At 41.2% G+C, this 27,981-nt stretch overlaps 2 protein-coding genes across 8 annotated transcripts in view; both read left to right on the top strand.

Moving 5' to 3' along the window:
* ptprfa (protein tyrosine phosphatase receptor type Fa) overlaps positions 1-7,997 on the top strand; it is a 454,009-nt gene extending 446,012 nt beyond the window's left edge. For all 7 annotated transcript variants that reach the window (XM_037768968.1, XM_037768972.1, XM_037768971.1 and 4 more), the window contains 3 exons: positions 1,439-1,593; positions 3,371-3,506; positions 5,295-7,997. In XM_037768968.1, coding sequence (XP_037624896.1) covers positions 1,439-1,593; positions 3,371-3,506; positions 5,295-5,363 — 360 coding nt within the window. In that variant the 3' untranslated portion in view covers positions 5,364-7,997. The remainder of the gene's footprint in view (positions 1-1,438; positions 1,594-3,370; positions 3,507-5,294) is intronic.
* A 3,380-nt stretch (positions 7,998-11,377) lies between these two features.
* Positions 11,378-27,981, top strand: part of kdm4aa (lysine (K)-specific demethylase 4A, genome duplicate a) — a 34,482-nt gene continuing 17,878 nt past the window's right edge. The window contains 14 exon segments of the mRNA XM_037770310.1: positions 11,378-11,512; positions 13,460-13,624; positions 15,544-15,719; positions 15,871-15,985; positions 16,161-16,354; positions 18,457-18,506; positions 19,686-19,789; positions 19,959-20,096; positions 21,372-21,604; positions 23,297-23,460; positions 24,557-24,810; positions 24,812-24,952; positions 26,749-26,845; positions 27,011-27,195. Coding sequence (XP_037626238.1) covers positions 13,487-13,624; positions 15,544-15,719; positions 15,871-15,985; positions 16,161-16,354; positions 18,457-18,506; positions 19,686-19,789; positions 19,959-20,096; positions 21,372-21,604; positions 23,297-23,460; positions 24,557-24,810; positions 24,812-24,952; positions 26,749-26,845; positions 27,011-27,195 — 1,989 coding nt within the window. The 5' untranslated portion in view covers positions 11,378-11,512; positions 13,460-13,486.

Raw genomic sequence — 27,981 nt, 5'->3', positions numbered from 1 at the left:
TATTCCCTGTGCACTTATGATGTGCTTTGGGGCTTCGCTCTGCAACATGAGTCACTGGTACATGAAACTATAACCTTTAGTCTCTGTTAGTCTGCTAAAGACTTTCTAAAGTCTACCACTGTTGTGCACACGAACAGCAGAGGAGGTGAAGGGGGAAAGGTGCAATTTAGCTTCTTTCATTAATCCATCAAGTCATTTTGAGAGGATGGATCTGTAGAATGGACTCAAAGCAACACATAGACTGCACCAATCTTCACCAGGATTATCTATCTTTTTTTTCTACAAAAACTTGTGTCATCAGAATTAATGAAATATTTAATGTCGACCTGCCTCCATCCCCGCCACAGTCAAAGCTTAAGTGTTGAAGGTAGATATGAGAGATACTTTGAAGGTCTTTATACTTGTCAATAGGTCAGATCAGATCCCAGTCAAACAAATATCTCAAAGCTGTACAAGGATTCAGTTGTTTAGGTGTTTTTGGGTGGAAAAAATGGCAGGACAGCAACTACTTTGAATGGATGCAAAACCAGAAAATGACACAACTTTACATTTTTTTACAATTTTACATAATTTCACATTTCCCACACAGTTTAACACAGGTGATAATCCAACTGGGCACATAGCTGCCCTCCTCATTCATTTCTGCCAACTACGAGCCAATGATGACAATGGTTGGCCAACACCCAATCAAATTGCAACGGGGCAACATGGCATCAAATTTGTGCCTATCCGCTTTCATTAGGAAAGGCTGTCGGTTGACATCGGGGTTGTGAGGCTATCCCCACATAGCAACCTCTCAAACCAAAAGCAATAAAAAAAAAACTTTTAAAACTGACCTTAAATTGTAGAATAACTAAGGGATAATGTGCAGAGAGCCGGTCATTCAGAGCGATGCAGCACACCTCCGCTTGGTGTCGGGGTGCCTCTTCGCCCTGTCAGGGTTTATCTCCCAACAATGACCCATAACAACGGTCTGCTATAAAAAAAAATAACAGGCCGTAGAACGCCATGATTGACCAATCAGAATCGAGTATTTCATTTTTTAAATATGAATACATGCATGCAGCTTTTCTTTTCTTTTCCTCTCATCTGTGTGTGAGTAGGCTAATTGAGTTTCCATTTCTTTGTTACTTTTCTCTCAACTTTACATGAAAAGACAGAAAATTATGGTAATTATTCCGGCTGTGTGACTATTCTCCTACTGAGAAGGTAAAATGTGAAACAAAATGACTTGGAAGTAAAAGAAAACTGTCAAGTCTGTATCGTGGACTAAAATTGGACCACTGATGCCTACATTTACAGGGAAAAGTAATAGGTTACTTCTTGGTAATGCATTACTCCCAACACTGGTATCTACTGCATCTACCAGGAGGGGGCTGTAGATTGTGTGTGTGAGTTACTTACAGTATCTGTTTCCATTTGCCTGTGTGTTGGTCAGGATGGTCAGTCGAGGACCATCAGGCAGTTTCAGTTCACCGACTGGCCAGAGCAAGGAGTGCCAAAAACTGGGGAGGGATTCATCGATTTCATCGGCCAAGTCCATAAAACGAAAGAGCAATTCGGACAAGATGGACCAATCACTGTGCACTGCAGGTAACGTAATGTGTGTGTGTGTGTGTGTGTGTGTGTGTGTGTGTGTGTGTGTGTGTGTGTGTGTGTGTGTGTGTGTGTGTGCGTGTGTGTGTGTGTGTGTGTGTGTGTGTGTGTGTGTGTGCGTGTGTGTGTGTGTGTTTGTGTGTGTGAGAGAGAGAGAGTAGTGACAGTGACCCTGTGTCAATTTGTTTGACAGCCTTATACTCAACTGTGCCTTTCTGTTAATACATGCACATATTTATTGACTATGGTTAATGTTGATACAGATTATATATTATGGTATTTCTAACTTCATTTTATTGTTGTTTAGTTGTACAGGTATGGGAGGTGGGTTGGGTGTCAATCGGTGTTGAAAAGTTGATGTTTAAAGAAATGCTTATGTCTGTCTTTTTTCATATTTATTTAAGGTCTGTGATGCTGCGGAACTAGCAAAAGTGTGAACCCAGCCTAGTGTTGCCAATTCTTCTCCAATGAAAGTAGCTAGCAGCACTAGCTTCAAAAGTCCCTAAATCTAGAGAGAAAGTTGACAGTCCGTCCCTCCAGGCCTCCCTCCAAAGCGTCGTTCCCAAAATTATCATTATGAACTTAAACAACAAACATCTCTATTGTTAGTACTCACAGCTGTCGCACAGGCAGCTAACCCGTCCAATCATTACATTCAGGCCGAATGAAATGATTGGACGGCCTTATTACAGTCCTGCGACAGCATCAGATACCAGATTTTTTTTCTTATTTTTGTCAGAGCATTTATCAAGTATTTAATCCTCTTATCAACATGGGAGTGGGCAAATATGCTGCTTTATGCAAATGTATGTATATATTTATTATTGTAAATCAATTAACAACACAAAACAATGACAGATATTGTCCAGAAACCCTCACAGGTACTGCATTTAGCATAAAACAATATGCTCCAATCATAACATGGCAAACTGCAGCCCAACAGGCAACAACAGCTGTCAGTGTGTCAGTGTGCTGACTTGACTATGAATTGCCCCAAACTGCATGTGATTATCATAAAGTGGGCATGTCTGTAAAGGGGAGACTCGTGGGTACCCATAGAACCCATTTACATTCACATATCTGGAGGTCAGAGGTCAAGGGACCCCTTTGAAAATGACAATGACCTAACCAAACCACACCAAAGTTTAGAAAAGCTAGTATAACATGGTTGGATTCCGACAGATTAATCAGGTTTTCTAGTTTCATGATACCAGTATCTTCACTCTTTAAAACTGAGTTACAACCTAAAAATCGCAGGTTGCGTTAACGCGTTAAAGAAATTATTGGCATTAAAACAAATTTGCGTCAACGCATTATTATTGTGTTAACTGTGACAGCCCTAATATATATATTTAACATATTTAACATTTATATATATTTAAACAGACTGGAGGAACTGCTGGCTCATAGATTTCAACATCATCTTCCTAATTCCCATAATCCTGTGTGTTTTGAGCACACTCCTTTATCAGCAGCACTGTAGTTCTTTTGGAAGAGGATTTTCAAACAGAATAGTCAGAAGAGTGTTTGACAGAATGGAGAAATACACCAACACCCAGTTGAGTTAGTTTGTCAAGATCCTTTGGAGATTTTTCTGAAGTTTTGACATGATTCCACGGAGCATGAGCAGCTATCAGAGTGGTGACTCCATGTCTTACAGGCTGCCAGGTGCTTCCTGTTTTCTGGCATGATCTGATCTTGTCCTGCAGATGTGTATGTGTGTGATGAACTTGTTGATTTGAAATGGGAGTCTAATAATGTACGTGTCCACCAGTGCTGGTGTCGGGCGGACTGGTGTGTTCATCACCCTGAGCATCGTCCTGGAGAGGATGAGGTACGAGGGAGTGGTCGACCTCTTCCAGACCGTCAAGACGCTCCGAACTCAGAGGCCCGCCATGGTGCAGACAGAGGTATGAGACACTGCTGCTGGAGTGCATGAGGAACGGGACATTAAAGGAGACAGAAGGGATAATAACAGTAAGGGATAATGCCCCGACAAGGGGTCCATTATCAGAAATTAATGGATGATGGTTGTCTCCGCGAAGTCCATTCATTCCTGATTATGGACACCTCAAAGGGCATTATCCTGCTTATACCATGGTCACTTGCCAAAGAAAACAATTATTTAAAAAAATATAAAATAATACAATATATAAAATATATTATAATATTTTCATGCGTTTTTGCATGGGGTTTGCTAATATCCCGAACAATCATTACCATCCCATAAGGTGACCTGAAACTAAGAATGGTGTTTTGGTTTAGCTTAGATGGAGCCCTTCATGTCTACATAGGGAGCTACTCCTCTCCACAGAGTCCGCCATGTTGCACCGCCATGTTTCTATTAGGGCTGGGACGATACGCATATCTCCCAACGCAATACTATCACCATACTTTGGTGCCGATTCGATATGTATTGTGATCTTTAAGTATTGCTATTCGATATAGTATTGCAATTTTGGTTAACTTTTTTAACACTAGACCATGGGGGAAAGTTGAACCATACACTTCTAGGGACTTTTAAATGAATACGGTAAAAATGTTTGATTTTCAGCATGTATGTAGTCAGAGATGTCCTGAAGTCAAATATATCAGTCATTGTCAGGCATTTATTACATATGTATACATATATTTATATATATGTATACATATGTGTATATATATATACATATATACATATATATATATACACAGTATATACATATAATCCAATCAATCTTATTTCTATATATGTATTTTGTATATACAGTTCCCTTTGTTAAAACCTTATTTTGAAAAGCGGACGTAGTCCCACGTGTCTACTTCCTCTAACTTCTCCAAGTCCGTCTCTAGCTCTCCCGTTAGCTCCGTTCTCTTTATCCATCCATGGTCAGCTCCATCGGGGCCGTCTCGGGCTCTACAGTTGTAGCGTCGGCCCATTTGACCACGGAGATGAGAGCGATGGCCATGTTAACGCGATATGACAACGCTTCCAGTCCGTTACAGAGTTAGCATGCAGCTTTAGCCGTGATGTCTAGCTCTGCTTTTCCTGTCAATGTGTGAAACCCAAAGTGTTTCCATCCTTTCCTGGATGTGTAGTGTTTACCACGCTGGATTTAACATGGGACGGTGCAGGTCGTATCCACGCTGACTCTCTGACATCCGGCTCGCTGCGGTTTGTTTTGTTTTTTGACGGATATAGAACGGATATGACGTAACATTACTCAGACTATAACAATAAAACCGGTAATTTCCGTCTACCTCTGTCTAGACTCAAATGAAGCAAATACCTATATCGATTCTGGCATTAGAAAAATCTATTTCAAAATTGTAAAAAAAATTGTGATAAATACGTAAATCAATTTTTTCCCACCCCATGTTTCTACAGTAGCCCAGAACAGACAAACCAAACACTGGCTCTAGGGAGAGTCTTTTGCAACTTTAACATTACCTGAAGGCCACCGTAGTTCTCTGGCACGCTTGTGAAACTGCGGTAACGTGAGCCACAGAGTGTAAAACCGTGGTACCGCCAGTCGCCGTCTGACCTCCGTTACTCCTAAAGTAGTGTTATTATGGTAAGGATGGCATGAGCGAGGCCAACAGCGTTTCCATGGTTTAGCACTCAGTGTTACCTCAGTCTTGGAAAGGGAGGAGTGAGCGGAGGGGTACTCAGTTGGTTGTAATCTGCAACCTCACCAAACGTTGTTTTCTGTCACTAGGACCAGTACCAACTGTGCTACCGGGCTGCTCTGGAGTACCTGGGAAGCTTTGATCACTATGCAACATAACCCCACCCAGAATGACATCCACCCTCAGAAGAGTTCTGTGTCTCCTCTGAGCCATATCTACTCAGCTCCATCAGTCCCCGGGGCCTGATGAGGAGGCTACGAGGAGGACTGATGAGGAGGTGACCACAGCAGGAAACAGGGGAGATTAGAGGAAAGAGGAGAGGGGACAGGACGACCTCCTCTTGCACTGGTGCCATGATTCTGCCACAGACCCGACACCAAAACCTCCCGAAAAACCAACCCCCGAGAGACTTGTAGTCATGCCTCATTCCGATTCTTGACTGAATACTCCCGTCACTCCCCAATTTCTGCCTCCTCCTTATAGCAAAAACAAACATTCTGCTATTTTCATTTATATTCACCATTACTATGTTGTTATAAATATTTAGAATTTATTTTGTAATCACTTACACTGGTTATTATATGTCTTAATGGGTCTTTTTTTAAAATTTGCTTATCTTTTCATTATTTTTATTAGCACAAAGGACATGTATTTTCAACATTAATACTGGAGAGCGTATACTCACAGCTGCTAATAATTTTATTTTGTACCATAGATATAATATTCTAATGTTATCATTGCTCAGTTGATCTTATTTAGGGGCAAATGTGGGTTGTCTTGACATCCAGCAGATGATGATGATGATGATGATATCTCCCAAACAGATCAAATAAACAGATAAAGTTTGTGAACTACAGTATGAAATAAACCTACGGCTACAAACACGCAGAGACTATTCACATCTGAACAACCGCTACAGACTTTCTTGTCAGTAACTCTTGACTTATTTTCTCAAAGCCATCAGAAATGTGGAGACTTTCAACAAAAGAAATATAAAGTTGTTGGAAAGGTTGTGTAGTTTTCACACCCCTTCTTAACATGGACTCAGGTAGACTAAACACAGACGGTCTGTTGTCGAGAACTTTTGTGAAATAAGTGTGATGATGTCACATTGTGAAGAAAGAAATTCATTACGGCACCAATTTAATTCAATTTAATTAAATTCAATGTATTTTTATATAGCGTCAAATCATAACAGAAGTTATCTCGGGATGCTTTTCATATAGAGCAGGTCTAGACCGTCCTCTATAATTTAGAGACCCAACAAGAGATCCCCCATGAGCATGCATTCTTATGCGACAGTTGCAAGAAAAACCTTCCCTCTAACGAGTAGAAACCTCGGGCAGAACCGGGCTCTGGGTGAGCGGCCATCTGCTGTTGACAAGACTCAATGTTGAAATTGAATCAAATTGGATTAGTTGCCCAACCTTAAAGGATAAAGCTGGCTTTATTCAATATTTTCTTATTGTCAACAAATCACAAGAAAACACCAACAACAACAATGACTACATTTACATGTACAAAATGTTTTGCCCTTATTCCGAAAAAGACGATATTCCTACTAAGCTGTTTGCATGGCTAATGAAAATGAATATTCCACTAATATTCCCGTTTACATGCAGCCGTGCATACTCCGATTAATGTAACCGGTGGCAGACTTGTTTCACCGTGCGAACACAGCCTCCCTCTTTCATTCCTTCAACCACCTTCTTGAAAATGTCGACGTTGCGATATTTACACATATCCAAAAACCTGTTGATATCCAAGTCTTCCATAATGTTTAACGGTAGGTGTGTGTTTGTCCTTCTGACCAGAGACGTGGGCTTTTCTTTTGGTCATGCATCTCTGCAAACTGTTGGCTAGTTGGTTTGTGTACAAACGCACAGAGCTGAGATGTATATTGTGAATGTTCTGTATACATGTTCAAAGAATGCTCCTAAAACCTAAATAATATTGGCATATCCCACATGTCTTAATCAGAAAATGCTCCATTCAGAACAAGGCCTAATTCAGAACATCCAAACTGAATATGCTGTTTACATGACCCGTATCAAATTCACAATATTGTCATATTCGGAATAATAGTGGAATATTAGTGTGCAGGTAAACGTGGTCATTAATTGGTCCGTCTCTCTACACTTTCTCACTTCTCTGTCTGTGGCTCTCAGCTCCAAGCCCACTGGTTCCTACTGAAAACATACTTTCAAAAAACCCTGGTTTTATCAAACAGGAGGAAATATGCAAATATGCATTTGTTGAGGACTATTTTCAGCGGCGGATTAATGCACATTTGATGCTCTAGTGAGTATTTGTGGCAGGAGGAAGGTGTATGAGGGATTAAGTCAGAATAAAGTACAGTGTGTGTGTTCATAATGATGAAGGAACATGTCAACCATTGTGAGTGTGACTCACTGATGTGTTTTTAATAGTTTTTGGACAACAATGGAGCTCTATGGTTCAGAGGAAGAGATATCCGGCTTTGATACAAACACAATACTTGTCAGTAGAATCACTTCATTGTTGGTTTGGCTCTGCACATGGGATTTGTTGACAAGAAGAAACAAATGCTGTAGAATATCACCAGACTTATTCATATGTAAATGTTCTGTTGATTGTACAGCCCCTGATTTTGTTATATCAGCTAACAACGCTCTAAATTCCAAAATGTCAAAAACGTTTTTAAACCCAACGCAGTTCACAGCTGAATTTTTAAGCATTCACAGTGGGATTGGAGGAAATTTAGGAATGTGGGGGCACGATTATATTATATGAAAACAAAAAAAATATATAGTTAAAAAGAAAGTATGATGGGCCAGCTTAAAAATCACAAAAAAACAAACATATTTTCTCTCTTCCCCTTTGGTTGCTATCAGCCAACCAATTTTTTTTAAATTAGGATTTTAGTTGTTACTTAAAGGAACAGTGTGTAACACTTAGGGAAATCTATTGGCAGAAATGGAATATAATATTAATAAGTATGTTTTCTTTATTGTATAATCCCCTGCAAATAATAATTGTGTTTTCGTTACCTTAGAATGAGACGTTTATATCTACACAAGGAGCGGGTCCTCTTCATGGAGCCGGCTGGGATACAGTAACTTAGTTATCTCCACTCCTCTTATGACCTGCACCTTTCTGTTCGCCAACATGGCTTTACATAGACAGGACACACAAGCAGATACACTGGATCTCATTCATGATTTATTAGAGCTCAACTATTTTATCACTGTGTTGCAGACGGACAGATTTGTTACTGAGAGCAGCATCTATGTTCAGTGGAGGATCTCTGTGGTTTTCACTGGATGAGATGACAAAGTGGGGAGGTTTTGGATGAAGTGGACCATATAAAGGATTCATTTCACAGAGTCGTGCTGTAGGGGTCCTATCTGTTGTATACATGCTCTGTTTTCTATTTGTTAATAAAAAGCAGACAAAATGTCTTGAAAACATTGATGTTAATAAAGTTGAATAACTGGGTTTTTAATAATATAAATGTGGTGGATTTCGTTCCTTTCTTGGCTCTGTGACAACACGGTGCCAGGTGATACTTGGTGGGCCTACGGCTCTGTTTGCTGCTCTGAAAGTGCATTCAAAGTAATGCAGAGTTGCATAATAATACATACACACTCTTCTCTCCCTTCCCCTTTCTTACTTCTCTTTCTCTTCACTCTCTTCTGTTGCTCAGTAAGTAATGTTTCAGATCAGCAGTGTTTCACATTTATGAAGAAAGTTTCATAAGTGAACATTGAGCAGAGAGAATTATATACAAGAATATCAGGAGATTACCTTTTTGAATTCTAAAATGAATCCTTGACTGTAGTGAGCTTTGTAAAACAGACATTTTGTTGAGTCTGAAAATATTTTTTTACAAAACAGTCCTGCAGGACTATATTTAATATGCTGGACAATACCACAATTTATACAAGAGTCCTTCACCACTGAAACATAGCCTATTCCTGAGAGGCTTTTTATATTCCTGAATGACTATTTTGTAATGAAAATCAGTGTACTATTGTAATACTTCAAGTGCAATTGTGCAGTTCTGGAATAATTGATAAATAATACAAAATAATTTGACTTAGGTAAAAGTTAATTTTGCATTATCAGCTAAATGTAGTTAATGTGTAAAAAGTAAAAGCACTTATTATGCAGCATTATGAGTGGCCCTTTCCAGGGTTTTATATTAGGCTATGAATATATTATTACTGATGTATTCATATTACATGACATATATTTAAACCTGCAGTAGGCAGAATATTTTTGGCATCATTGGGCAAAAATTCCATAATAATCTTTCAGCATATTATAATTCAAGTGTTGTGAGAGAAAACTGGAGATACTATTGGCTGTGCTCCAGTCATGTGACCGGTTCAACGGAGGCAGCTATCAATCACTCGCGAACTCCGATCAAACGGTCAAACTAGGCAGCGCTGATCAAAAATTAAATAATATTCTGTAACTGTAATGCCTATTTCTCTCAGATGTTTTCAGGATTATCTTGTAGTGTACGGTTTAGCTGTAAAATGAGAAAGTTTGCTCCGGCTGGTGGGCAGTGCTTGGTATTTCCTCAACTAATCTCAACATGGCTGCTGGGTCACAAACTTCATCAGTTTACAGCTAAACAGTACTCTATGAGATGTTTCTGAAAACATTTTACACGAGAAATAGGCATTACAGTCACAGAATATTGATTCATATTTGATCAGCGCTGCCTACTGTGACCGTTTGATCGGAGTTTGTGAGTGATTGACAGCTGCTCAGAGACGGCAAGGCTCCAGCTCGGCTCGGATTGGTTGTCTTCCTCCGGTCTTTGAAATCTTGCAGATGCCATTAGGAGCACCGGAGAACATAGAGGAACATGATTTTTTTTCAGATTACCTGTCTCATGCAATACCGTCAGGATATAGTGACCGTTTTATAAAAATAACTTTTTTAAATATTTGCTCCAATTCTACTCACTGCTGCTTTAATCACATTTATTTAGCTGACGCTTTTATGCAGAGCGACTTACAATAAGTGCATTCAACCATGTCGCTGCAACCCCCAAAAGTGCACGAATCTCGCACGTCAGCAGCATTTTAATTTTAAAATGGGTCGAGGTGGAGCTGATTTGAACAACTATATGTTGAGTAGTTTATAACAATGTGTCAGAATTTAGAAACTAATTGTGTTTTGTATGTAAAATCTTAATCTGTAAAGTAACTTGTCTGTATAGCTGAAGGACAGTGCTCTAATAGCTGTACTTAGTTTCAATCCACCTTTTCAAATTCATATTATTTAAATTTGACTCTCTTTAGGCAAAAAGTATATAAAACATTACTATAGTACTTTTTAAAAAGGAACAACGATTTTTTTTAAATAACTATATAACTATACTCTATAAAAAAAGAAAAACTGACTTGACTTGACATTTAGACCATCACATAGAAAGAGAACACCACTCACTGAGCCCTTGTGACTCGTGTATGGACATTTATTCAGGTTTTTCTCTTAATTTGTCGCCCTCCGATTTACAGCAGACAGACACAGTATAACTCTGTAAACTGACGTTGGTGTTTTCAAAGGAAGTCATTTTCACTATAAACTAAGATATGAGATATTTTAAGTATTTGAGCAACATTGCTGCTGCTAGGGAATACAGTAGTTTCAAGTCTTCATTCTTTGTTTCATGATTATCACAGTTATCTTTTTCATAAGATAAGATAAGATAAAATAAGATTAACCTTTATTAATCCCCGGAGGGAAATTCAGGTGTCAAAGCAGCAACATCAGCAAACATCAGCAAACAGAGTGAAACACAGGAGAGGTAAAGGTATACAAAAATTATAAAAACAATAATAGAGATATAAAAGATACAGAGTGAATGGGTGAACATAATAAAGTATGTGCAATAAATAAATGTAATATGTACATATGTGCAGTCTATAAAGTGGTATATAGGATGTATAGTGTAAAGTAAGTGTAAAGTGCGCCATGCAGTAGTTCTTGGGAAGTAGTTTGATAGTTAGAATCAGATTTAGCAATAGGAGGTTAATATTATAGAGCTTCATAAGGAACTTTTTACAGTCAAATATCATCTGAGAAGCTCTACTCGGAGCAGGCACGGTCTGGAGGAGAGAGCGCGTTGTGATTGGCTGGAGGCCTCCAGAAGCCCCTCCCACTGAGCTCCATGTAAACAAACCCACACTGAGCATGCGTCACTGCAATAATGGAGGACTGTCTTCTCCACCCGGACTGATGAGGTCTGTGTTTCTACTCTACTACCTGTGATCTGAGAACAAAACAACTCGTCTACATTGCAGCGTGTGTAAGTTAATGTTTGACACTTCAGAATGAGTTGGTTTGCAGGAAAGTCGGAGTGATTGTAAGTTTGGACACCAGAAGCTGCGGGTCAGCAACAAGCCGAGTCTGCTAGTCAGTGTTGGTGTTGGTGTTAGCAGCGAGAGGAGGCAGCTGTCAGAGCTCTCAGTCCGCTACACACTCTGCTTCTGCTTCTGCTCTCAACACACTATTGTGTGGTTTGACAGGACGACTCTTATTGTCTCTAAATGTTAGTTACTTGCTGTTTACTCCTGAATATGACGGTGGTTTGTGTTTTTGATGACTACACTTTTAGTTCCTGAGACGCAGAGCGAGCTATCTGGCAGTTAGCATGTTAGCTAACGTTAGCTCAATATTTTTCCGAGGAGCAGCGCTGTCAGTGGGCCACTGTGCGTGACGGACGTGGTGTTCAGCCAATCACAGACTGAGCGTCATTGTCGGTCAGGATTTCATCCAATCAGCGGTATAGGGCGGAGCCCCGAGTTCACAGGGTTCTGCTAGTAAAGTCCGTAATAACAGAGTTTATGTGTTGCTTTGCTCAAAGTTGAGCATGTTCTCGGTTGGTCAACTCTACATGAGAAGATTGTTGTAATGCACATCACAGAGCTGAGCTGGTCAACATGGAGGTTTAAGTTGGAGATGAGTCTTTAGTAGCATAGTAGTCAAGGGGGAACTATGGTGAATGCACTGAAAGGACTGACTATTTTTATAATATTACATCAGTAAATACTTTGGATACATCTGCTTTCACAAATAGAATAAGGGAAATTACAAGACTGAAACTGGGTTATGGGCTGTATTCTCTTTTGGGTCTTGATATTAATGTAAGATATGGTTTGACTGGGTGTACGTTTAGTGTTTTCTGATCTTATGTGGTCTGGATGGAGAAAAACTGAGGAATAGAACAAAGGTTTCTGGAGTTTAATCTAGTTCAGTTTGACAAGTCAGAGTGCATTGGGGTTTTTATCTAGACTTGGTTTAATGTGGTCTGGATGGAGAAAAAGCAGTGAAATTGCACTTTTTCAGTTTTTTAAACAGAATAAAAGCTTCACAAATCTGACAAGGAGTTTAAAGGGAAGACTCTAGTGACAAAAAACAGTAATCATACCTCGCAGAACACGGGAGATGCTGGTCGACCGCTTCTTCAATCAGTTAGTGTTATTGTGTGACTTTGGTGAATCCGAACTAACCCTTTAAAACACCAAAGTCACACAATAACACAATCAAACTAACTGATGGAGGCAGCGGTAGACCAGCAGCTCCTGTGAGGTGAAGTATGAATTACTGTTTTTGTCAAAGGAGTCTGGTGACTTTGAAGAGAGCATAGATAACAGCTAGCGTTCCCGTCGTAAAGGGCTGTCTGACGGCAAGGTAAAGCGGTGAAAGTATTCAAAATATAGCGTACACATAAACTAAAAATGATTTATTTGAAATCTGTTTTGCTGCCGGCCCCGTCCACAGCAATACATTGCTTTGCTTCCGTGTTGGTACTCTTGTCTGCTTCTCCAAGCTGGGGGCGTGCCCACCGCCTTATACTGTAGGTAATACACTGACTATGGAGAAGTACCTCATACAATCCCAGTTCAAAATACCCAAACTATCCCTTCAACAGCTTTGGGTTTGTAACTATGATATCTGGTTTCAATTACTTTAAGTGCTGCAACAATCGAGAATTGGCCAAGAAATATTATACCTTAACTTTCCCCTTTACTCCCGATTCAGAGAACAACTTCAGCTCTGTGCTTGAGATGGTCTGTTACTGTCAAATGATGGTACAGAACTGATTCAGATTGGGTCACAGGCTGAAAAGACTTTAAGAAATTGTATTAGATTGAGCGAAAGACACCGTCAAACATGTAACTGTCAAACATGTAACTGTCAGACATGCAACCTAGATGTTTTCATGATCATGTCCATGTTTTCCACCAATCAGAGTTGAGGTCAAAGTAACAAACCCAAGATGACTACAGACACGCCAGCCCAAAGCGTGGGCTCCAGGATCATGACATTCACCCCCTCCAAGAAGGAGTTCAAGGACTTCAGTCGCTACATTGCCTATATGGAGTCACAAGGAGCACACAAAGCTGGAATGGCAAAAGTAAGTAGGATCTATTGTATTTTGTCAGGTTATTATGATACAATGTGTCGCTTGATTATTTGTCCTTAAATGTACTATGTGTGTAATAACTTACCGAGCTACTGTTTGCAGTTGGGATAATCTACTGTTTCATGAATAGTAAATGGTAAATGGACTTGCATTTATTCAGCGCTTTTCCTGTTTTCAGACCACTAAAAGCAGCATGAAGTCAGCATTCACCCATTCACACACACACATTCATACACTGATGGCAGAGGCTGCCATGCAAGGAGCCAACCTGCCCATCAGGATCTAATCTAAATACTCATTCACACACTGATGGCACAGCCTCCCGGAGCAATTTGGAGTTAAAGCATCAGTAGGCGAGATTGGAACAAATATGATTAAAAAAAGTTATTTTTATAAAACGGTCGCTATATCGTGACAGTAGTACATGAAACAGGTAACCTGGAAAAAATCATGTTCCTCTGTGTCCTCCGGTGAAAACAGACCAGTGGCATGTAGCCTTCAAATATTTAAAACCAACTATATTGTCTGGATGTCTTTGAGGTGCTTTGCTAAATTGGAAGTATTTCCTCCTTTGGAAAGAAAAGTAGGACGGCACCGTTACTGCAACGCATACTGCTTTTTGAGAATCTATTATTACTCCTTGTAAATCCGCCTCGAACGCAAAGTACTTCCATACCCGACTCTTGCTATTTGTTTTCTCAACGAGTTGAGGCAGAGGTGGAGCTGCAGCAGCTGCCATCTTTCACGTCTCGGGTTGTTGTTTTTTCTGTGCTGTTACGGTGTTCTTCTTTTTCCTTCATTTCACGGCAGATGAGAACACTTGTAAGCGTATACTGCCCCCATTAGATCCGGAAGAATCGCATATCCAGTACCTCCGCTCCGATACCAAATGACCATTACAGGCATCGTTCGGTACCTTTGGTACCGAAGAAAACGAGTACCGTCACATTTTGGGAATTTTGGTACCGAGTTGGTACCGAAGTATCGGTTCTCGTGACATCCCTAGAGGAAAACAAGCAGTCAGCGCTGATCTGAGGGCTGCTGTCTATGAGAGTCGGCTGTCAATCATTCGCAAACTCCGACCAAATGGTCAAACTAGACCTCGCTGATCAAATATGAATCAATATTCTGTTACGTTAATGCCTATTTCTCTCCTCAGATGTTCTCAGAATCATCTTGTAGTGCACGGTTTAGCTGTAAAGTTAGAAAGTTTGTGACCCGGCAGCCATGTTGAGATCTATTGAGATGGCTTGAAGGAACAGCAAGTACCGATCACATGACCAGAGCACAGCCAATATGAACGCTCTCTCTCTGAAATGACCTGTGATTGGTCAAAGTCTCCCGTCACGGGCTAGATTTTAAAGCCTGAAAACAGAGCCATGAGGAGGAGCAGAAGTTTAGTTATCTCTTAGAACACTTGAATTACAATATGCTGAAAGGTTATTATGGGATTTTTTTCCCAATGATGCCAAAAATATACTGACTACTGCCACTTTAAGTGTCTTGCTCAAGGACACTTTGACATTTGACCGGAGGAACCAGGGATTGAACCGCCGACCTTCCGAATGGTGGACAACCTGCTCCTCTGGATTGGAAAATGCATCATTGAAGAATGTTTTAATCTTATTACTAATCAGAAACAGAGCTCCTGAGGCCAAAGGTGCAAAATAACATTTATGTAGCCTAAATAAATAGGAAATCAATTTTCTTCATTTCTCCGATACTGATAGCAGAACCGTTAACGTCAGGGCTCATCGATACTACAGTCTTTTTGCTCTGGAGCTCCTTTAGTACCAGGTTTCGGTACCCATCCCTAAACAGAATCATGTGATACTCATCACTCTGCTGCTCTGAGTTTCTCTTCTCCAACAGAACGGCTGTTTTCACTCTGTTTCTGTGTTCTTTTGCAGGTTATTCCACCTAAAGGCTGGAAACCCAGACGGACATACGATGATATCGATGACCTGGTGATTCCTGCTCCCATTCAGCAGATGGTGACCGGCCAGTCAGGACTCTTCACGCAGTACAACATCCAGAAGAAGCCAATGACCGTTCACGAGTTCCGCAAGACCTCCAACATGGCCAAGTCAGTTTACAAATGAAGTCAAATTATGAACCACAGTTCATTGATAAATGTTATCACACAACAACTATACAGTAAGATTATAATGCAGACAACCTGGTACCCTACCATTTTGACTACCAAATGAACTCTCTCCTTGGATTGCTGATTGTAGGTTCTGTAGTCCCCGATACGTGGATTTTGATGAGCTGGAGAGGAAGTTTTGGAAGAACCTGACCTTCAACCCCCCCCTCTATGGGGCTGATGTCAGCGGAACGCTGTATGATCCAGTGAGTGATAATAGGTTGGATAATGCCACCTTCTGGAACTTACATCTCTTCATTGTGTTAAAACACACCTTTCCATTTTATGCTCAACTATCTATAGTAATTGTGCCACATGTTGCATTTGTACAGCATCAGTGGCGGTGCGACTTACTGCCTCTCCTGAATTCCTCCTTTACAGGATGTGACTGAATGGAACATCGGGCGCCTCAACACCATCCTGGACACGGTGGAGAACGAGAGCGGGATCAAGATCAAAGGAGTGAACACACCGTACCTCTATTTTGGGATGTGGAAGAGTGCCTTCGCGTGGCACACAGAGGACATGGATCTGTACAGCATCAACTACCTGCACTTTGGAGAGCCAAAGTCCTGGTACAGTACCCGACTCACCCTTACACTGCTGGACAGACTGCTTTTCAGCTTCTCACTGCTGCCCATGTATTGGCAGCATCTGTTTTAAAAAAGCATAAATATAAAAATTAGGGCTGTCAAAGTTAACGTATTGACGCCAATTTGTTTTAACGCCACTAATTTCTTTAATGCATTAACGCAACTTGCAATTTTTAGGTTGTTGCGGGCTCATTTTTAAAGCTAGTGATGAAACTGGCATCATATGAAACTAGAAAACCTGATGACTCCATCGGTACCAATCATGTCATACTAGCTTGTTGTGAAGGAGGTTAAATAACGCTCCAAACTTGCGCTAAATGTTGGCGAAGAAAAACTATCATGTCCATTTTCAAAGGGGTTCCTTGACCTCTGACCTCCAGATATGTGAATGTAAATGGGTTCTATGGGTACCCATGAGTCTCCCCTTTACAGACATGCCCACTTTATGATAATCACATGCAGTTTGGGGCAAGTCATAGTCAAGTCAGCACACTGACACACTGACAGCTGTTGTTGTCTGTTGGGCTGCAGTTTGTCATGTTATGATTTGAGCATATTTTTATGCTAAGTGCAGTACCTGTGAGGGGTCGCTAATCGTGATTAGCTATGGACAATCATGCGATTAATCGCGATTTAATATTTTAATCGATTGACAGCCCTCGTAAAAATACAATAAAATGATCAAACATTCCTAATTTACCTCGTATAGTGATGTGCAGATACAACAACGTGAATCCAGAACAGGACGTTAGGATACCAGAAAGTTAGTAGTCGATACGGGTGAAATACCACGATTCTCGATACCAGTTCGATACCGCAGTAAAAAACAAAAAATAAATCCCATGTACTTCAACCAAACCTCCGATGCTGAGAAATGAAGCCAATGCAGAAGTGCCAAAAAATGCCCAACTTTACAAGTTTACATCATGGTACAAAAAAACAGTTGTTCAGTGTCTCTATAGCTTATTTTCCCGTTCATGACAACCGTACCGGGGTGAATTTTTATAGTAAGGCTTAAAGTTTGGCATCATTGAGGCAATGGCTGCTTTAAGTGACATGTGGGTTCGTACCAGTTCTCTCGCTGCTAGCTGTCTGCTCTGCTGCGTCACCCGGGTCCACCTCAGCTCCACCGACGATCCACCTCTTTGCCCATTTTGGGATTACTCGAAGATGGCAACGGCCAGAGCCACCCACTTTGAGCTTCACAACGGCTCTTCAGAGCGTCCCCTGGATGCGGCGATAGTGAGTTTAACGCTTCCCAAATATATTTTCTATTGACCCTGGGACGCTGGGACGCCATTAGTCTCGAGCCCTGAGTACCGTCACGTCTTCAGAATTTTGGCATGTTCTTGGAACTGGAGTATCGGTTCTTGTGACATCCCTGTGCCCTAAACGTTATATAGTGATTTTGTGAGCTAATGACAAACCATCCTACTGTCCCCTTTATTATCAGGGATTCAGTGCCTTCCGGAAGTACTTCAACTCTTAAATCCAGCTTTCCAGACAATTTACCCCAAATACACTGGGAAGCTCCGGAAACAACAAAATAACATTCAGAAATACTACATATGTATAAATGCATTAGCACTGGGACAATGGGACCAATCAACAACTCTATATCTGTATCTATGTATAAACTACTGATAAATCTATATATGTTATTATTATTGTAAATGAACACTGTATATGTATTCAACAATGAAATATTCATATACATCTGTAGTTGTTATATTCACCAGAAGAGAGCATTAGACTAGAAAAAAACTTTTTAAACAATATTCTTAAATGATTATTAAATGTGGTGCTGTGTAAATAAGCTCGGATTCTGCTAAGTAGAAACAAAAGAAACGTGTTTGGTTTCAGACCATTAACTATATTCAGATTCATTCAGATACACTAAACATTTTTAGAAGATAAAACCTATAAAGATGAACCTATTATACTCCCAGTTACCCTGCAGTGAATGATGACAGGGTTGAGAGGAGATCTTTGACCACCATGAACAAACAGATATATCTTTCCTCTGCTGTCGGTATCATAGCCTTCATCATATTTCATATACTTGTACTTTTGTTTCTCTTCAGGTATGTTGTCCCACCGGAGCATGGGAAAAGACTGGAACGACTTGCCAAGGGTACATGTTACAACAGACACTCATCACATTTGTCTTCCCGTATGAAAATGCATCTTTTACATTATTACTAAAATTGTAACCAATCGGTGCCACGAGTCACTTCAGCATGTCATACTCAGTCGTTTTAAAGAGGAAGTGAAAACTGCTTTTTTTCCACCCAACCTAAGGGTCCTGACCCCCACTAGGGGTCGCCAGAGCTTCATGGGGGGTTGTGAGGCCTTCATGATTTTAAAGGAACAGTGTGTAGCATTTAGAGGACCCATTGGCAGAAATGGAATATAATATTAATAAGTACATTGTCTTTAGTGTATAATCACATGAAAATGAGAATCGTGTATTTGTTACTTTAGAATGAGCCGTTTATATCTACATAGGAAGCGGGTCCACTTCACGGGGCTGGCCGCCATGTTCCTACAGTAGCCCAGAACGGACAAACCAAACACTGGCTCCAGAGAGAGACTTTTGCATTTTCACGTTTTCGCATCGGGCACAGTAGTCCTCCTACACACTTGGCACACGGGAGAAGTTTCAGTTGGTTGCAATCTGCAATCTCACCACTAGATGGCACTAAATCGTACACTCTGCACCTTTTAAAGGGTGTTGGACAACTTGAATCTTGAACGTGATTGGTCAATACTACTCTGACTACAAACGGAAACCGGAACGCTTCACAATGCCAAAATCTTGTCAAGTTGACTACAGATTCTACATGTGACTGCAAAATCTGTTTATAGAGATTACCAAAGAGCTAATAGAACAATGGCCAACGTTCAGGGAGAAGAAAACAGTGAATTTGACAAAAAAGAAGCCTATTAAGAGAATTGTATGAAAAGTTGGTAATCATAACAGGAAAACTCATCTCTGATACAGTATTCACAGGAAATGATCTGCTCAAAATGGATCCAAATCACACGTTTTACACAAACTCCCTGCAATTATTGCATTCACAATTTGTTAATCAGTTGTTCTGTACTGTTAAAATATGTCACTTAGTCAGGGGTCGTCTGTTTACTCAATGATAGACAAGGGGTACCTAAAGGGAACCATACTGTGTGTCTCGGAGACCACAACACCAATTATGCTCACATATCCCTTTGACCAGTTTAACTTAAAATACACAAACACAACCTGTCGAGGGTCACCTGTACTGATGTCGTGGATGGCTTCCTGTCTTTCCAGGTTTCTTTCCAGGGAACGCTCAGAGCTGTGAAGCCTTTCTGCGCCACAAGATGACTTTAATTTCACCCTCAATCCTGAAGAAATACGGCATACCGTTTGAGAAGGTGACCTTTCATTTACTTTGTGTTGACCTAACAATATATACAGTAGCCAAGTGCTTAACAAACAGGCAGAAAATAAATCTAGTGATTTAATAATGATAATGATGACATGATAAAGTTGAAATAAAATGGTGTATCAGCTCTTGAAATTCTGTGTTGTATTTCTATTCAGGTCACTCAGGAGGCTGGCCAGTTCATTGTGACGTTCCCGTTTGGTTATCATGCTGGTTTCAACCATGGCTTCAACTGTGCTGAGTCGACCAACTTTGCCACCCAGCGATGGATTGATTACGGCAAACAGGCGACACTGGTACGCAAAAACATCATTTAAACAGCTGTGAATCTTAATCTAGTCATTAATGACTTGTAAAGGCTCCAGCTGCATCTATGTAGTGGTGTTCTGCTCCAAAATGTCAAACCTGTGTAGGGCTCGTGGTTCATGATGTCACGATGATTTTGTTAACACACCTAGCTTAGCACTAAGGGATAATCACCAAAACAAGACTAAAGCCTCGTCCACACTGGTAACGTCAGCAGCGCGTGGCGGCTGCGTTACCTGTTGTTTTTTATTTCGGCGTCCGTGTTAACAGGTTAGAGCTGCCACACTGCCCGGCCCGACTGCGCGTCAGCTGCGTCTCTTCTAGAGATTTGAGATCTTGCCTATTTTTGACGCGAGTCGCGCGGGTCACAGCAATAACAGACAGTGAAGGTGATCTATTGACTGTATATGGACATCGTACCAGCAACATTACTACAGTTTGATACATGTCTGTATCTGTAGAATATGTTACAGAGATGAAAAAAGTAAAGATTTATTTTTAAATCAATACTTCCTGCTTTCTTTTCAAAATAAATTTCAGTTTTTTTCTGTGGACAGAATTCCTTCATTTGTTAACACAAGGTTTTTATTCTGAAATATGTGCAGGACAGTGTTGTAGAACATGCAGTGACTTGGAGAGCTCCATCAATGAACGTAGTATAGGGTTTTAGTTGTGGATTATTACTGTTATTTACAAATTACCACACGTTTCTTAACCTTTCTCTGTCTAAAATAAATATAAATGACATTTATAATGAAATGGACATTATGAAAGACAAACTCTATGTAGAAAGAAAGAGCTGACAGCAGCAGAAACACAGCTGGTGTGAACACCCGACGCATGAATCACGCAGCCGCCGCGCGACGCACGGTTCATCCCAAGGTCCGCAGAGGTCATGGAGTTATAATCAAAAGGGCTCAATCTTTGGGAAGCATCATTGTCCTCATCAAGCGGGGGCAAAAGAGGGAAGCTCATGGAGTGTCCACATTTGAAAGGATTCATCCTCTTTGGTCAGTAAAATTAGCTTTAATCATAATTTTAACATTGCATCCAGAAATTTTGACCTGATGGTTGCTCTAAAGGAAAGGTCAGGAGCTCCTAACAATCTTAGGATCATCTTCTTGGAACTAGAAATATTCAAATACAAGCCAGAATATCTCAAGAGATCACTTTGAACCCCAACAGTTCTCAAAGCCTTGTTTTGTCCTGCTCAGACTACCATGGTTGAAACCTTGATTAAATGTTGATCTGTGTGTTCCTCCCAGTGTTCGTGCCGTCAGGACATGGTGAAGATCTCCATGGATGTGTTTGTACGCAAGTTTCAGCCCGACCGCTACAAGCTGTGGAAGGCAGGGAAAGACAACGCTCCCATCGACCACTCTAAACCCACACCAGAGGCCGCTGCGTTCCTGAAAGAAGACCAGAGTGAGCCTTCAAAAGAGACTCCCAGGGAAGCTGGGTCTGAGGAGCCCACTACTCCTGTACAGGAGGACAAAAGGTCTGGATTTACACTCCCCACTAACACATATCTTATTCACTGGGCATTCACTATGGATGTGAATTGCCTATGAAACACGAAATGTCTCAATTTCTCTCAATTAAAGCTTTATTTAAACTATATTTTGACATATTTTGCAGCACAACCCATGTTAAATTCGTATTTAAATTACCGTTTATGTAAGCTAAGTGATCACATCCCAGTTCAAATGCACTTCAGCACGTACAACAGTAAGTTCACCGCTTATTACTGCTGCTACATTCAGTGCTGTTTCAGTCTTCAGTTCAGTGCATTCGTGGAAGAAGTACTCAGATCTTTTACTTAAAGGTGCTAAATTCAGAGCATTAATATATCATCAACAACTATTGTCTATGTAAAGATATAGTGGAGTGATGTCTACCTGAGCAGAGAATGAAGTCTCTCCATCTGCGTGTGTTGTAATCCGAGCTTCTCCTTGCTTTGTTGACATAACCGGGCCAGCCGCGCGTACTTTTAGTGCATGTTCGTGCATGTTCGTGTATGTTCATGCATGTGAGCGTGCCCCACTGGCTATCTAATCGCCGCTGCTCTGCACTGCTCTCATACGGCGGTTACAGCTGATAACGCCATCCTGACCGATGGCGTTGTCGCAGAAGGATAATGCCCACCCTCCTGTTTGCCCTCCAGGTAAACACTGTTAGCTCTGTTAGCTGCTAGCCACTGGCTCAGCCGTTGCCATGTTGAGAGCCGTGTGGAGGCAATCCCTTAATCTTAGATATGCTCTGAATTTCGAATTTAGCACCTTTAAGTAAAAGTAGTAATACCACAGTGTAAAAATACAAGTAAATATCCTGCAATCAAAATCAAAATATACTAAAAGTACCAAAAGTAAAAGTACTCATTATGCAGAATGGCCCATTTCAGAATCATATATATTATATGGATTATAATTTGTGATGCATTAATGTGTTCATCACTTAAATGTTGCAGCTGGTAAAGGTGGAGCAAGGGCTATGTACTGCTGGGAAGTTGAATCTATAATAATGCATCATAATGTATTAGTTGATTAGATTTTGTATTCATAATCTAAATCTGCAAAAGTAACTAATGTTGTCAAATAAATGTAGTGGAGTAAAAAGTACAATATTTGCCTCTAGAATGTAGTGGAGTCAAAGTATAAAGTGGCATAAAATGGAGATACTCAAGTACAGATAATAGAGTACAAAAAATTAAAGTACAAGTATGGCAAAATAGTACTTAAGTACTTGAGTAAATGTTCCAACACTGGTTCAGTAGTACTTTTAGTCTGTTGCCAGTCCAAGCTGTTCAGTTCAGTACTGAACTAGTCCTGTGCTGTACAAGCTCTGCACATAAGCTTAACAGCTCAGCAGCCAATTATTTATGCCAGTTATGGGATTATGATTGTTTCTTTGGCCTTTTAATAAGCTATGAATGAGGAAGTAACGTTCTGTGAATCACAGCTGAGCTGATAATGGAGCTCTCAGTCACCAGCGAGGAGCTTTGCAGCTAAAAGTTACTGATCCAGTCAGTGACAATGATGATTCGGTGTAGTTTTGTCAGCTTGAAGATTCTGTGTTCATGTTTGTTCGTACATGTGCTTTACTCAGAACAGTTGCTTTGCTGTCTATGGAAAACAGGGTTTCCCTTTCAGTCCTGTCGGGCTTGTCTTCACTAATGTCTCCCATGCACCAGTCCAAAGCCTCAGACTGGGACAAAGCGTCAGCTTGAAGCTATTGAAGCCTCTGAGGACATCAAACCCGAGCTGACCATGGCGGAGACTGAGGAGGTGGAGCCAAAGAAGGCCAAGCTGTCACGCAAGGAGTCTCCGACTAAAGTTCCTGTCAAGCCAGATAAAGGTACAGCACAGTTCGTAGAGATCTTATTTCAGCTTTTTGGGGTTTGTGTTAAGTGAATAAACTCAGCCTATGAGTAGAAACTGATCTTTAAATCCTTAGAAAAGTATTTTTAAGACGAGAGCATTTGTTTCTATGTAATCAAAACTCTGGCCTCTTTTGACCTCATTGCCCTTTTTTCTTGAATTGACCCTACAACTGGAGAACCTAGTATGTCGACAAATTTCATGAAAAAAAGTCATAGTATAGTATATCTGAAAAATGTCTGGAAAAAAAAGTCTGAAAAAATATCCCCCAAAAAATATCTGAAAAATATCCGAAAAAAGTCTGTAAAAAGTTTGATAAATGTCCGAAAAAAGTCTCTTGCTTTTCTCATTGTGACTTAAAACTTCGACAACCATATCAGTTGCACACTTTTTAATCAACTCAGCGTCAGTGAATGGCTTCTTAGCTTTAGCAAGGCTCCATGAAACAAGCAACGATGCCGCCGTTGCGCTCTCTTGTGCCGACGTTGATTTACAGATCGTAGAAACGGAGTGCTTGTATGATGTTATCGTGTTTTTCTTTTGCAGTTATCTGATTTTGTAGGGTAGTTGGCATTAAAATTGAGAGCATGCATAGTGTTGAAGTGCCGCTTTAGTTTGTCTGCTTTGCAGACAGCTACAATCTGCATGCATATCAAGCATGACGGTTTAGCATTAGCATGGTTCAGTAAAGTAATACAAAACTGATCAGTACAGTCAGATTTGAACTGACGATTTTCCTGGTTGACTTTGCGACAACATGACCTGCGCTGCCTCTTTTTTCCTAAAATCCTGGATCAGCTCCTTGGTTTTGCTAACGTTGTTCTCTCTGCAAGATTGTTGATTTCCTCCTGATATGAAGTCTCATCGTTGTTAGTAATCGATGATGGTGGAACTCTCACTTTAGAATAAATGTTTTGCACATACGAACATGAAGACCTAATTAGAGTGTATTAGGCTAATTCCACAGTAAATGTTTGTTTCATAGGATGTACCATACTGAGCAAACGTCTTGTAACGGTCCGGGACGATCTAGTGCTATCAGTAGGTGCAATAAAATGTCTGTATTCTTTCAGACACAGTGAAAGTCAAGACGGAGCCTAAGAAGGAGAAAGACACCAAGCCTCAGACTAAATCTCAGTCCAGAGCCAGCGCTAAGAAAACTTCAATCAGACAGAAAACGTCAAAAAAAGAGAAGAACGGTGTGTCGGCCGCAGACGCCTGTCCTCCTGAGCCCGCCGACAGCCAGGCGGAGGCGACTCTGTGCTCTGATGAGGAGCCTCAGCTGGGCAGCAGCTGCAGTCCGGCACACAAACTGTTCCAGAGGACGCCTGAGCCCCGCAGACGTCCTGCACGTTCACAGCTACGCCAAAGGAGACTACGGAGACGGAGAAGCCACGCCCAAGGAGGAGAAGAAGAGTGAGAGCAGCGACAGTGAGTCGGAGAAAGACAGCAGACATGTCAGCAAAGCAGTGAGTGGACACACACTTTATACTGTACTTCTGACCAAAACAGTGTTTTGTCATGTTTTAGCCTCTCAGCTATAACTCCCGTACGCTTTACACTATTGTTACATTTTTTTCCAACAATTGATTCTGTAAGCTTTATATTATATAAAGTACTGTAAGTGTAAAGATTTGAGACTTGAATCATCGTGTATCTCTCGACTCAGTGTTGCTCTCAGGGATGCTGAGATGTTAGTTAGATGTCTCAGTCCCGACAACTGTGCTACTATAATGCATAAAGTTGCGGTTTGTGGGTCAGGTTGGGTTATTTTTGCATGTTGGGCGGTGTGGATTGACTCTCATAACGGGCCAGTGGGTGCGACTGAACCGTGCATCACTACTGAGAAGTCAGGAGGACTCGGAGAAAAAAAAGCTCCATTCTTAATCATTCAACCTGTGTTCTTCATCAGATAATGATAAGATAAAGTGTTATGTGGAATAAGTTTGACTAAAATGATTGGTCTGGCTAGACTAGATGGACTGAATTGTTCAATGTAATCTGACGACTAAAAGGACATTTGACAGAGGACTAAGTCTAAATAAAAAAATAGCTGACTAAATTAATAGAGAAACCATTTTTACTAAAATGTAATGACTTTTTGGCGACTAAAACATTTTGAGTTGTCAACGACTAAAGGCCCAGACACACCAAGCCGACATCAAAGAACTAGCGGCGATGAAAGCCGACCGTTGCGTCGCCTCACGTCGCCTTTGTCTTGGTCGACAAGTTGCATTTGAACCCACTGCAAAGACTACAGTTAGCACGTGCGTAATGCGCCTGCGTGAGATGAAATAACTCTCCACACCAGCAGATGGCGGTAGTCTGGATTTGTCATTCAAAAAAAGGGAAACAGGAAGAGCGAGGACGGCGGAAATACAAGCTGTTGCTATGATACGTACATGAAACAAAGCGGCGTCTGCCGACCATTTTCACACCACTCTCACTCACCGCTTTGCTTCATTCCAGATGTTCACGTGTTTGTAAAAATATCTGTGTATTGGAACGATCAGATGAGATGAAGATGAAAACTAAGAAGAGCCTTTTGTGTTTTTCCTCTTGACTTTACGCGTTGACTTCGGTTGGCTTGCTTTCCTCACTTATTCGTTTAAGCTGAGCAGCCATCCATCCATCCATTATCCGTAACCACTTATCCTATTCAGGGTCGCGGGGGGGCTGGAGCCGATCCCTGACATTGGGTGAAGGCGGGGTACAACCCTGGACAGAAGGACCCCAAGCCAGAATTCGAACCTGCGACCCTCTTGCTGTGAGGCGACACTGCTAACCACTGTGCAGCCGCTGAACAGCCAATCAGAGCGATTTTTGCCACCGATTCAACATGCTGAATCAGCCAGAAAAAAGCAACATGGACAGACTAGAGCTGATGGTGCGGGACACATCACAAAAACTAGGCCGTCAAACGGTCACCGACAGCCCCAGACTGTCCGACAGCCGACCGACGGCTTGGTGTGTCAGGACCTTAAAACTATATAAAAACTATGAAGGATAAAAATGACTAAAATGGGACTAAAACTGAGCATTTTCGATTAAAAACTAAGACTAAATCTAAAATAGCTGACAAAATGAACACTGCTGCATTGAGTCACTACAGAAACAAGACAGACTAAAGATGATGAATGTTGACTTTGTGGTGTAAGGTTTAGGTATGTAAGCTTCCAAAAATGAAAAAACTACCGGTATGGTCATTTGAAAAGGTTGTCTATTCTGGATGCTGACAGTAACAAGAGGTGTGTCTCTCCAGCAGGTGGCAGAAGAGCTGTCTGGAGATGGAGAGCCAGAGAGTGATCTTGGGCAGCTGCCAGGCCACCATCCGCTCATAAAGGACGGCATGAGTGATGAAGGTCTGTTGCTTCGACTAAGATGCCTCATCATACTCATTATTGTCTGAATATTTATAGAAATGGGTTTTGGTGTATTTAGCTTTATGTCTCTTTAGCGAATATCCTGTTATTTGATCTAAATGTCTATGCTAACTTTGCTGTTGTGCTTGTTTGTCCGTCCCCCAGAGTCTCCAGAGGAGGCCCCCCCTGTCGAGGAGGGTGGTCTGGAAGGAGAGAGCTGGGCTAAACCTCTAGCTCACTTGTGGCAGAGCAGACCTCCACACCTGAAGAAAGAGAGGGAGTACAACCAGCGCATGGGCTCCAAACCTCCATACTGCTCCATCTGCATGCTGTTCCACACATACCAGCAGGTAATCTGCACCAGAGCAGACCCCACTCACCAGCCAGCTTACCAGCCATACCAACATATAGACCGTACACTATGGAGACCAGCAGAGTGTCATGGAGAGGAAAAAAGTAATTCATGCACACAAATTACTGAATAGTGCTCAATTTATCACTATTATTTAACATGCATAGCCCTGAAGACATCATCACGATTGTCAAGGTTTAACATAAAGCCTACGTTACAAACTAGAGGTGTGGAGCTTGAAATAGTGGCCATGTAGGAGGCAGGGAGGCCAAAGAGTATAGAAGCAAAGAGGCGAAACTCCGTTGCTTTTTTGACAACAGCCGCTAGATGGTGCTGCGGTAACGCTGCCGCCATTTTGGACTGAAACGCCAATGAGTCTGTGGCCATGGATGAATAGAGAGAAGTCTGTAAATCAGAGGATAATTATTTTTGGAGGTAAATCAACTTCCCAGTAGGAACACTTAAACAGCCCTCATTTAAATCATGATGTCCTAAAAGTAGTAAAATTAACTAACAGCTGAATCCAGAGTTATTTTCCTCGGCATAATGAACGTGCATCAGACCCACGGGACTGCACCGCCCTGCACGCTCATACGACATAGCCGGCTTCCTGCTATGTATTAACATCTCTGTTCTCAAACAACCGGCTATCGGCCAGTAGCTAGTAGCGCTAGTAGCACCACCAAAAAAAATCATGTTCCTCTGTGTCCTCCGGTGTCCTCCGTTGCTCTTAATGACATGTGCAAGATTTCACAGACCGGAGGAAAACAAGTAGTAAGAGCTG

The sequence above is a fragment of the Sebastes umbrosus genome, chromosome 5 (assembly GCF_015220745.1).
Source record: "Sebastes umbrosus isolate fSebUmb1 chromosome 5, fSebUmb1.pri, whole genome shotgun sequence".
NCBI lineage: Eukaryota > Metazoa > Chordata > Actinopteri > Perciformes > Sebastidae > Sebastes > Sebastes umbrosus.
Note: the sequence above shows the minus strand (reverse complement) of the source record. Positions and strands in the feature narration are given on the sequence as shown.